This window comes from Lissotriton helveticus, chromosome 11, assembly GCF_964261635.1.
Source record: "Lissotriton helveticus chromosome 11, aLisHel1.1, whole genome shotgun sequence".
Taxonomy (NCBI): Eukaryota; Metazoa; Chordata; class Amphibia; order Caudata; family Salamandridae; genus Lissotriton; species Lissotriton helveticus.
Window position 1 is genome coordinate 976,462,641 of NC_136072.1, and position 12,764 is coordinate 976,475,404.

General features: G+C 44.0%; 1 protein-coding gene across 1 annotated transcript in view; it reads right to left on the reverse strand.

Annotated features, from left to right (window-relative positions):
• MYO18B (myosin XVIIIB) overlaps positions 1–12,764 on the reverse strand; it is a 1,710,199-nt gene that overhangs the window by 662,889 nt on the left and 1,034,546 nt on the right. The window contains exon 30 of the mRNA XM_078665559.1: positions 1,792–1,946. Coding sequence (XP_078521685.1) covers positions 1,792–1,946 — 155 coding nt within the window. The remainder of the gene's footprint in view (positions 1–1,791; positions 1,947–12,764) is intronic.

The following is a 12,764-nucleotide window of genomic DNA, read 5'->3' on the forward strand; positions in this document are numbered from 1 at the left end:
TATTGCTTTGTTCGCCCTAAGTGTGGCAGGGTATGCTCAGACGTGAGTCCCTTGCTCACTTGGCCACTGGATTCAAGATAGCCTGGCTGATGAGGATTATGAATCCGAAACCGGTCCCAGGATGCTTGTTTCTGGTCCAGGGAAGACATGGCTTGGCAGTTCGGGCTGGACTGCACCCATGAGGCACAGGGTCAGACTGATTTGCATATGGCCATGTCTGAACTGGGGTGGCTGAGTGAGCTAAAGAATGGTGATGGATTAAACCCAGATCAGTTGACTGGGGGTGAGTGTTTGATTTGCTCAAGCGCTCCGTCCATCATCCCCTTTTGTATCAACACCAGATTTCGTATCACAGCTATGCAGATGTTTGGAACCAATGTATTGCACTGACTGCGCACCACATCCTTGACGCCAGACTTCACATCACAAGCCCCATCGATGGGATCCTCGACGATGATGTAGGCTCTCACAGCAGATTTTGGAAAAGGGGGTGGTGATGGACAGAGTTTCTGAATGATGCAGAATACTCTTACCAAGTCAAGAGATCATGGTTTTAATCCATCACCGTTTTTTAGCTCACTGCACCATCCCAGCTCAGAACCTGGCTATATGCAAATTAGTCTGTTCCTGTCCCAGTGCATGATGGGAACAGGGCAAACCAAACTACCAAGCCAATTCTTATACTGGGAAGGAAACAAGCTCCCGGGGAACGGTTTCTGGCATCACAGCCTTCTTCGGCCCGGTTTGCTTGAATCCTGATGGTGCAATGAGCAAGGGACTCACGTCTGAGTATACCCTCCCACACATAGTGCAGAGCCTTGCTGCGTCTCGGGATCAACGCTTTGCTTCTGCTGGATGACGCATCTTCGACTTGGATCCTCATAATGCTTTGCAAACCAGTATTTAAGGTACCCAGTTCAGCAGGTCTAACTGGGTCCTTATAGTCGGCCCAGGCTCCATCACAGTCAGCCTGAAATTGTGGCTTTATCCCAGTCCAGTGCGTCTAGATAGCCACTGTTGGCAAGTTTTGCTTTTTGCCACTGTTTTGACTCAAATCAAATAAAATGTAACATGTCTGGGTCTACTGATTGGATTTATGGTTTTGGTATTTGTTTTATTTATTAACAAACGTTAATATTTTTCTCTCTTGGTGTGGAATTCTTTTTGAGTGGTATTGTCACTCTATTACTATTTTAAGTGTTGCACAAATACTTTACATATTTACTCGAAATTAAGGCTGATTGCTCTGTGCCAAGCAACCAGATGGTTGAGCACAGGTTTATTTAGGTTTGACTTGTGCCTCACCTTCACAAGGATTGTGGTTGTTGTTTGACAAGGGATCACACCCCAGTAAACCAACGGCCCAATTTCTCACACCTAATATTAAGAGTTCAGTTATAGGTAGGTTAATTATTTGACTTTGGATTAAAGTTAGCCTTGATTTATTCTGTATTCAAAACATTCCTTAAAAACTTTGATACCTTAGAAAAATCCATGAGACAATGTATTGCAAAAGATAATGGTATTAAATAGAAACAAACCAGGTACAATTGCTGGTTTCCATTAATGCATAGTTTGTATATGACTGTGCAAAGGAAATCTTAGAAAGGTAGCGGATGGAATATGATATGAAAATAAAAGAGGATGTAAACTATAAATGCATTTTATTGAAAGACTTCGTAACAAGCAGAATGATAAATGTTGGCATTATCATTGTCTCCTTATCCCATGCAACCAAACAGACATATTAAAACATTGTATATTTAGGAAAAGTCAGCATGCTAGTCTTACTTTCGCTGTTTTTTCTCCAGTTCATGGTTGCGGATTTGTTGACTCTCCATTAGCACCCGTGTATCTTCCAGGTCAGAGGTCAAATGTTTGCATTTTCTTTTTGAATGCTGAGCTGTCCTTTTTGCTTCCTCGTAGGCACTCTGTACTTTGCTGAGCTGTGAGAAAAACAAAGGTGTGCATAGATTAATGACATGTACTTTGTCATATATTATGTTTCAGCGTTACCAAATTTACAATCTCACCTAAGTCAGAGGGACTCCAGGAGATTTATTAAACTATTGTTCTATACTTAAAGGTGAAACACGTTTATATGAAGAGCATATACATGTTCCCATATTGGACATTCCATAATATATGGGGTACAGTAACCCCTGCCATATATTACAAGGATATTGTATGTGAGTGAGAAGTTCCATAACCGTATAGAGGAAGGAGGCCAAAGGCTAAGTTCCTTTATAAGGTTATTGAACTCTGAGGTGACTTTTGATATTCTTATAATGTAAAGCAGGGGGTACTTTCTGTAGGAAGGTAGATCCCTGACTATGGTTGCCCCCAACTTTTTGCCTGGTGTTTTGCTGGTTTTCTGACTTAGTTGACCTGGGGCCCTGCTATTCAGGACCCCAGGCCTACTGCTCTCTCTGTAAAATGGATTCCATGTACCCTAGGTACATATCTAATTGGATACCGAGTCACCTTATCAGTCCCTGTACAGTGTACCTTAGGTACCCAGGGCATAGGTGTACCCAGGGCCTACCAGGGGCTGCAGCATGTATTATGCCACCCCTGGCTGGCCATCCAAATCTGACACAACTGGCTGCACGACAGCTGGGGCAAGGTGGTGTAATCACCCTTTGCTGTAGATATAGTATTCCTATATCTAAACCTAAATGGACACACAGATCTCCTATCAGTCACTCCTATGGCAGGCCTTGACAATCCTGAAGGCAGAGTGCTTGGAATCGTGTGAGATAGTGCTCTGGCATGAGCTGAGCCTGTCTGCGGCTTTCGGGATCCATCCCTTAGCCGTTTCCATGATATCGCATACCATATACTCTTAAGTGCATTATAATCCTCGCGGTTATGTGCCAACTCTGGTATCGCTTTATCAAAACATGTCGAGTAAGGTGTCATACGAATTGGAATACTAACCCCTCGCCAATTCTGGCGACGGGGTTAGCATTCCACCCTTCTAGAGGGACACGACATGTATGTAACCTGTAACCCCGGTTAAAGTCAGACAGAGCCTTAGCTCCACAAAATGGATGCTGCCACCGAGACACAAGTCTGCCCTCCTGCTGCTGGGAGTCCTCCCAGCCCAGGAGGCAAGGACAAAGGGTTTCCTGCCAGGGGCGGTGCCAGCACCGTCCCAGACAGGATTTTGTGTATCCTAGGTAGGCAGGGCTTTAGAGGAAGGTGACTGCAAGTGGCACCCCGGTGCTCACTGTGCATAGGCCGGCTGGAACCAGTTCCAGGGGCACTCCAGCCCCTGGCCTGGGGAAAGCCCGCCAAAGGAGAGGGGTGTAACCACCCCCCTCCTAGTCCCACCCATAGGGCAGGACTTAGTCGCGTGCCTGCCCCTTTTTGCAGGATAAAGGTAGGAACTGGCCCCCTTCCAAATCAGATCATCTTTGAATCCTGAAACTACTTTCCACGAAAGGAACTCAAGACTTCTTCCCAAGATTCTCCCTTGTGACTAAGGAGTAGTCACCCTGCAGCAGCAGGCCCCAACCAAGTATCGCGGTTTGTTGCCAGTCTCTCCTTCGTATCAAGACTGCTCCAGCACGACGAGAACCGGCTTCCCTGGCACCTCTGACCTCAACCTACATCATCAGCCCAGCTGTGATCCGTGGGTGTGACGAGACCTCGAGGGACCGACCATCTTCAGAACTGCACGACGCTTGTCCAGCACGACCACCGAGTGACCCTCGACCGAGTGCTTTGGGGTAAGAGAAGCCCCGACCCTGAGCAGCTCCAGCACCGAAGTTCAGCCCCCCTGCATCCACGAGATCTGCGTGGGGCCCTTCTGCTCTTTGCTGCCAACCGCGTTGTCCAGGTCGCTTGCCCGTTGGCTAGTGGCCCTCTCACGACGCTCCACGACGACAACCACTGCTGGTCTGGTTGCTCCAGACTAGCCCTTGCTCCCCTCCAAAAGAGGAACACCCTGGACCCTCCTGGTCCACTCAAGACGCCATTTTAGGTCCACCGCGTGGGCCTTGCATTTGCCAAGACTTGTTGCCCAATCCTGGGTCCAGCGACGTCGACAGCAAGAACCTTCGTGGGACAGCTCGCACCTCCATCCTGGTCGCCGACAACGCCTCCTGGTCCGAGAGACTGCAGAGCCCAGCAGCGCCCACTCACCTGGCTGAGGTGACTTCGTCCGGTGCCATCCTGGTGCCCACTCAAATCACTGGCTAGTGATTCAGAACTTGGTCCCCTCTGCTTACAGGTTTCTTCTTCCCTGATCCAGGCTTGGATCACCACGAACTTCTTCACTGGTCGCCTGCCAGCAACTTCTTTCTTCAGGCTCCTGGATCTTCAACGAGGGTTTCCAACGCAACTTCAACCCTATGCAGCCGCAGCCCCTGGGCTAGGTAACCTGAGTACTCCGGTGCTCCAGCATAGTCCAACACCCTAAGTGTTCGGATCCACTCCCGTTTTCGACCCACCTAGTCGAGTTCGCCCGAGAACAGTAACTTTGTCTTTACTAGCTTCCATAGACTTTTTCCCGCCTTACGCGTGAGAGTTCCCACTCTGCACACGACGTCCACAGGCCTCCTGCATCTAATCTCAGTGTTTAGAATTGTAGGCCTAGCGATTCCTGAGTCTAGAAAAGTACTACTTACCTGCTAGCAAGTTCGCATTCCACTTACTGTGTATATGGTTTTTCGTGCCCCTAGGGCATTTGTGTAAATTGTGCGACTTAAAGTATTTTCGTAAGAGTTTTGTTGTGTGCTTAGCTCCCTGACTCATAAAGAGTTCAGGGTAGTCTTGTTATAAATAAATATCTGTTTATTTTCATAACAACTTGTGTGGTGTCCTTTCACTTGGTGTTCAAGGGGTAATGTGATGGTAAAACAGCTGGCTTAACACGCCCTCTAGAGTCTTAGCCTTAGACTGCTCGTATCCATGCTACTAGGATAGCTGGTCTATAAGGTTGACTTACAACCAATCATCAATAAGGGTTGTTTGGACTGATACATAGTGATCACTAGAATAGTGAGCACTGCATATCAGGCCAACTTCTCACACTTTCTTCCTTATAATACATGCTTACACTATAACCCTTCCCACAAACCCTTCATATCCTGAGTGTGGCACCCTTTCATATCAAAAACATAGGATATTTGTAAACATGAAGTATAAAATTAGAATCCCTAATGCAAAACTAAACTCAAAAAAGAAGTTAAAGAATGTATTACAGAAAGATATTAGAATCAGTTTAATACAAGTCAGATTAAAACAATATCATTGTAACTACTAGAGTCGATCTTTCCTATAATTACCTAAAGCATTCAATAAATAAAAATGTTGTCATAAATATCTCCTTTTTGCTTATTACTGTTTGTTGGACTTGGCCTTCTCATCAGGGTCCTCTCAAAACCTTTTGTCTGAACCTTACGATTTTCTGAACCTGTTATTGTTCACATTAGGACTCTGCACACTTTATCACAGCTAACCAGTGCTAAAGTGCTTGTGTTCACTCCTTTAGACATGGTAACGTTTGCTAACATTCAACTGGAACATTTAATTTACTTTTAAGTGCCTAATAAAGTGGTATTACATATACCCAGTGCCTGTAAATTAATTGCTAATAGTGGGCCTGCAGCACTTATTGTGCCACCAACTTAAATAGCATTTTTAAAAATGTCCCAAGCCTGTCATTGCAGCCTCTGAATGCAGTTTTACACTGACTGCCATATCCACATGCAAAAATAAACCTTTTGCCATGTCCAAACATTCCTTTTTAGTATATAAAAGTTACCCCTAGTGTAGGCACTAAATAGCCAAAGGGAATAGTGCAATGTATTTAAAAAGCTGGACATGAACTTTTACGTTTTCCATGTCCTGATAGTGAAAAACTCACAAATTAAATTTTCACTACTACAGAGCCTATCTCCCTCATAGGATAACATTGGGTTACCTTACTACATTTAATAAGTGATAACATTTGATTGGGAGCAGACAGGAGAGTGATATTTGGTGTCTAAGGTATTATAATTTAATATTATTTGTAATAGATTAAGTTAGATCAAAGTCACAACTCTGAAAATGGCACGTTGAAAAATGTGCCATTTTCTTGTCCTAAACGTTTGGTTCCTGCAGCCTGTTCCAGGGTCACATGCCTAGGTGCAGTTGGCAGATGGCCTTCGTGTATTCCTCCTCAACAGTCACATAATAGAGAGTCCCGCTGTTGGCAGGATGGCCCATCTCTAGCAGGGTGGGGAGACGGACTCTCACCTACCACACTTGCACTTCAAAGGCACTGGCCCAGATGACACACAAAGGATTTCACACAATCCTATTGTGCCCCAGACAGAGTGGGACCAGGACAGGGAGGAAGGCAAATCTAGACACCTCTGTAGGGGGAAACTCCTGAAGCTTCTCCCACTTGAAAGTGGCCCCAGGTATAAAAAGGGGTTCCTCAGACATACTCTTCAGTGTACTCATGGACCTGTGGATACTACAGAAGAAGAACCCTCTGTTGCCCTGCTTGCTGAGAAGGAAGACTGAACCTAAGCCTTTCATACCAGGCTGAAGTGACTCTGAGTGTCAGCTGACGTTCTTTCTGTTCTGAGTTACAGGGACATATCAAGCTCAGGAATCCTCTCTGAAACTGTCCAGCTTACCTGCTGCTACTGGTCCTGCAATTAAACCTCCAAGTGCAACTGCTTAAGCCCTGCTGGCCTCTGCTAGAGTGACTCCCTGATATCCAAGAGGTGCCCCTCAAGCTCTCTGTTGAGCTCCTCACTGAAAGAAGAAAGAACTCCTGAGGTTTTGGGCTCTTATGGACTGTGAATGGACCAGTTTGCACCAAGATCTTGTCTCCCACGACGAACACCAATGCAAAAACCAGACTCTTCACGCTACAGAGACCGGTTGTGACAACCTGCAATGCAAGATCTGCACTTTGTGCTACGGGATCGACAGCCTGCAGAGAGCGCCAACATGAAGCTCCAGCAACAACCGTCCAACAGGATCTTCGCGCTATAGCGACAACTGTCCATGATGCCTAGGCTGCACAACAGCCGTGACCATCCGCGATGCTCTTCTTGCTCCTCCACCACAAACGGAACTCTTTGCAATGGACTTTAGAAGTTACCTTTTTTAGCAGGACTAACCTGGTCCCTGTATCTGGGCCACACTTCATCGTGGTCGGCCTGAGATTGTGTCTTTCACTAGGTCTCGCACAACCAGATAGACACGAATGGCACTTTATTCTTTTAGACGCAATACTTAACTTAAATCTTTTAAATTACATATCGCTGGTTCAACTGATTTACATTTTGGTGTTTTGGTGTTAAAAGATTTATAAAATGTTGCCTTATTTTTCTAAATTGGTGTGGGACTTTTCTTGTGTTGTGTTTTTACTTTATTACTATTTATTACTGTTTGAGCATTGCATAAATCCTTTACATATTGCTTGTAAGTTAAGCCTGACTACGTTTGTGCCAAGATATCAGAGGGTTAAGCACAGGGTAATTTAGAGACTTTCTGTGATTCACCCTGCCAAGGACTGTCGTTGTTGCTTGAGGAACCAAGAACCCAATTGCTCACACTATTCATCTAGAAAAACTGAACAGAGCAAGGAAAAGCCTTATTTTGTTTTTAAAACTACAGTTTCACTTATGCTCTGTGACTTGCTTTTCCCCTCAGCTACTGGCTCTGGCAGAAGCCATTGTGATGTCAGAACTCAACTTTAATAACTATGACAATAGAGTGGGTATGTCAATTCTTTATTACAGCCATCTAGGGACATCTTAAGTCGTCTATAATGAGGAAGTTAGAAATTGGATTTTATAAAGGGACTGGAGCCCCCTACGTATTTTAAGTTACTAACTTCATGCTCTAAATTGAGAACATTTGTAAAGTATGTTTAATGGCTATTTCTAGAAATCAAATCGATAAAGGGTCAGGTATAAACACTCCATGTCATTACATAAATGTAGACGTTTAACTTGTCTTTTGCTAGTGAGTGCAAGTATTCTGTGTAGGTATAACATATTACAATCATAGGTTACAGGCATATATGGTTTATCTTACCAGGGAGCATGCCTGTTACTTTTGAGAGTCACAAGGTGGAGTAAATTGTTGCATTTTCTAGTTGTTTTTAAGTATATTTCTGGGCTTTTTCACTTTTTGTGAATCATGCCTATAGTTAGCCCATACACGTTTGGAAAGTTAAGAAATGTTTAGGATAGATGGTCACCTCGCGAAATAAAGTATATGAAGCAATCCAGATTACAAACATGCACTCTAAAAGTGTCCAACCTGAATGTTATTCTATATAATTTATAGTTCTGGGCAATACAGAAGAGAGAATTCTTGAAACATATTTCTATACATTTTTTTTAGATTGTAAAGACAACATAACTTCTAGATGTGGTCTGAAGGCACAATTTATTTTTGTGCTTTATGTGTCTGATACTATCGTCAGTTATCTTTAGTAAGGGTGTTTCCTGCAGTCTTTGTGCTATACAGTTACTATTTAATTCCTGTTTTAACTTTAAGGCTTAGAATGTCTGGCTATGACCCTTGTTCGTCAATGGATGTACGACGTTACAACGCATGCTATTACAACGCATGTCTTTACGACGCAAGTTTTACAACGCAAGTCATTACAACGACTTGCGGTGTGGGGCGCTGGATAGTGAATAGTTTAATTTACTATTCCAACTCCAGTCCCCGTGGATAGTAGGGAAGGTGTTGGATAGTAAATTAAAACTATTCCCTATCCTAGAGCGCCCCCCAGCGCAAGTCCTTGTAATGACTTGCGTTGTAATGGTTGTGTCGTAATGGTATTGCGTTGTAACAGTTGCGTTGTAAAGGATGTTTCCCTCGTCAATCTATGAAGTCTTCAGATAATTTACCTCACTTTAGTAAACCAACGAATTTGGTGTTTGTTTTATGTTAGTCTTGCAGGACTTTAGGGAATATAGACTAGGCTTGTAAACAATCATTGTGGCTGTAAGTAAATCCTGGCCCAACCAACAATGTGGCAGCCGCTCTCTAGCGTGCATGATAAACCCAGAGGCTAAACCCACACTTCAACCAATGGTTTCTGTTGGGGTTCGATCCTCATCTGTATGGATTTCTTCAAAATGTATCACCCTCACAGCTCCCATCTCCATGAATGACTGGCAGTACTGACCACGGATCAAGCCAATTCCCAGCCACAGACAGAGCACCTGTTTTCATGACAGCTCAACATCTACTTCACATACATGTGGAGTCAATTCAGGATTCAACGTATGCCTATCCCTGCATCATAAAATTCGACCATTACACGTATTTTGTCTCCTGCAACCAAGAACTGCCCTCATTTTAGGGGTTTTCTGCCACACAAATTACGCCTAAACCTCAGCTGCACAGGATTGCTAATCATACTCTTTAAAGAAGTTATTAACTTTAGGAAAGTTGGACCATTTGTTATTAATGTAATGTGTATACTTGTAAAGCGCACTGTTGCCAGCCGGCGTCCTGGCGCTGTATACCGCTGGGGAACCCGTCCTGGCTTTCCCTATGGGATGGTCCCTGCTGGGAATCCCCAAGGTGGAGCCAGGCATCCCCGGCGTTGATGGGGCCGTTGTGGAGATTAGGCAAGCTAATGCCCCGAGTTGCCGAGTGCGAACCCTGGTTAAAGTAGGCACCGAGGCGAGAATTACCGAGTACGCTGACCCTGGTCTACGACCCTGCCGCGTCGGGAATCAAACCCTGGTCCCGGGCCAACTTCTGCTTCCGGGTCTGCCGCCTCTAACCAGTGAGCCACACCACTGTACATTAACTGTACATAATCAGCATCACACCTATTAAAAGAAGTGTTTTTTAGGAATTTTGTTAAAGTACCTGAGAGCTTCTTGGAGAAAAAGCAGACCTTCTTCTTTTATACACCCAAGTTCATGAATTCCCTCCCTTTATCAGTCAGAACCATCTAAATAATTATTCAATTCAGGTAGATACACCTCTTTAAAGAACACTACATCGCAAAAGATAAAGTAGTTCTCCCCCCCCCTTAGAGCTATACAATACCATTCATATTACCGTGGGGGGTGGGGGGGTAGAGAGAGAAAGAGAGAGAGAGGTGTGTGTATAGATATATCCACACACTATCCGATGTTTAACCTTGCTTTTTCTTTCACAGCAAAAACCCACCCCTGCCATACTTCATAAACCAGGCACATCTCGATGATCGCGCAGAAGAAACACGTGCACCTAAGTGAGTCATTTTGTGAAAGTGACCTGCTGTGCAATTGCCACCTGGAGAGGCCGGCTTTAAACCTGGAAGCTGTTGTCTCTCTGTCCTTGAGTGATTGTTGTTTGCAGAAGCAGTAATGTGTCACTTCTGAAACAATAACGCCAAGGACTACAATGCCGAAATTAGTTGCTTTTTCGAAAAAGCACGCCATTATTGATACACAAATATAACCCGTATTCTTCTTCCTCAAATGATCCCATTCTCCTCCGCAGCAGCAATCAATAAGCAAGGTCAGGGAGAAGGGATAATGGATTCTGAGCATGAACATCATTAGCGGAATATGCTTTGAACACACTTCATTTCCCTGTGAAAGGGTGGCCCAGTCATGTCGTTCTTTCAGTGCCTGGCTTTCCAATCAGACTTTTCTTCTTGCATCGCTTCAAAGAGTAAAAATCATACCTTTAACATAATGAAAGAGTTAGTGGGCACAGATGTTGTACAATTTAATTGGAATTAAAAATACCTAGGAAAAAAACCTAGGACATGATTTTTAAAAAAGGAGCACCTTGAGACAGGCCTGCTGGAGGCGGAACCTAGGATATAAAACTGATCATTAGAAAAAACTAAAAAACCCTTATTGGCGTTCCCTCACTGCCCCACGTGCTATCTTTTTTGTTGTTGCAGAAACCACTGTAAAGCCCTGATCACGCACAGCGGCTGTTTGCCCAGTAGCTACGTTTATGCTCTATAAGTCACATACACGGTGGTGGCCAATTCAGGGGCACACTAGGCAATCATCTAGAGCAGCAAGTTAAGTAGGGCAGCACATTAGAGAAAAAAAATCAAAACAACAAAAATGTAAATAAATAAACTGAGGAGCACACAAAGCATTGGCCTCCCAGGAAACCAGTTGCTGGCAGACCGTCCAGAGCAGCCTTTGCACATACAATCATGAACACTGCATGTGAGATCACACTACCCCCCACATGCATCATTGAAGGATTTTGTGATTCCTAAATTGCGAAAATTAAGGAATCGCAATTTAGGAATTGCAAAATCCTATGCATCAAGAAATCTTAAAAACTTTTGGGATTTCTTAATTTTCTGTATTTGCGATTCCTTAATTGCGAATCACAATTAAGGAATGGCATTACATTGATTCCTATGGGCCTAGAGGCCCATAGGAATCAATGCCATTTTGCAATTTTTATTTTGCGAATCGCAATTTGTTGATGCATTTCAAGGGTGCTGAGGGGGGTCCAAAGGACCCCCCCCTGCACCCTTGAAATGTTTTTTTAAGTTCAAGTTTCAGACACACATGTCCAAAGGACATGTGTGTGTGTAACATGACACTTTCAAAAATGCTTTTTTGAGCATTTTTGAAAGATTTCGCAAATTAACACGAGGGTCAACCTCGTGTTAATTTGCACCTCCTATTTTCGTTTTCACATTTTAAAAAAAATTCATGCATTGCATTTAAGGAATTGCAAAAATGCGATTCCTTAAATGCAATCGCATTTCTAGAAATTGCAAGAAATTGTGATTTTTGAAAAAATGTATAATGCATCCCAAAAAGTGATTTTGGAATCGCAAACGGCCGAATTTTCCGATTCGCACCGTTTGCGACTCCAAAATCCCTTGATGCATGTGGGCGTACGTTCTCTATCATGTGTGTGCCTACTTTACAACTGGGATGAGAAAAAGGTGATCACGTTAAGATGGGAATAATAAATCATTTTGCTTTGTTACACTTTGCAACATTGTTTTTCTTACTCGGGGTAAGCCATCCTGACCCACTTCAGAATGTGACATCGGCCCAAAATCAGTTGCAACTGTAGTGTGATGTTTTGAAGATTTTACCATGAAATTGAGAAAAATGTCGCAGCACGGCCTGCTTTTTGCCTGATTTTAGAATCTGTAAAGTGTGCTTCATTTGTTTTGCCATTGCTTGCATTTTGTCATATAAAATACATTTTAGGGCCTGAATGGCCTCTGAAAAGAGGGCCTTATCCTGAGTACCTTCGCAGCTGAACCTCATCTCTGAGTAGGACCACTGTTTGAGGGCAACATGATAACTCCCTGCCTCTTTAGCCAATTCCCCAGGGCTTCCATCGTGGGTGTCTGGCTAAAGGCAGAGAGGTTAATCTGGTCTAACTATTTCCGACTGTTATGGCCTGGGAAAGCCTAGGGCCTGATCACCTGCACTTTTCTCCTCTTAGTTCTTATGTCTTTTCCAATCCCATCATATCATTCCTAGTTTTCCTAGTGTAGTTGCAAAGGATTAGTCATTGACTGCCCTCACCCATCAAAGTAGCGTTTACTCCTATGAGCTGCACCAACTCGTTGTTGGGAGGAGATACAGAGCCACATTATATTGTTCAACATCTTCTCCCATAACCCCCATGCCTCATCTGAGCTAAATTTAATATTTTCCTCTTAGAATTTACATCTTGACGGGGGTGTGGCTTGCGCGCCGCTACGACATGGCGGATCGCGCTTGAGCTCCGGGGCAACAGAGGCCGTCAGGGAGATTTTGGTTCCCCATATACGGCGAACTTTT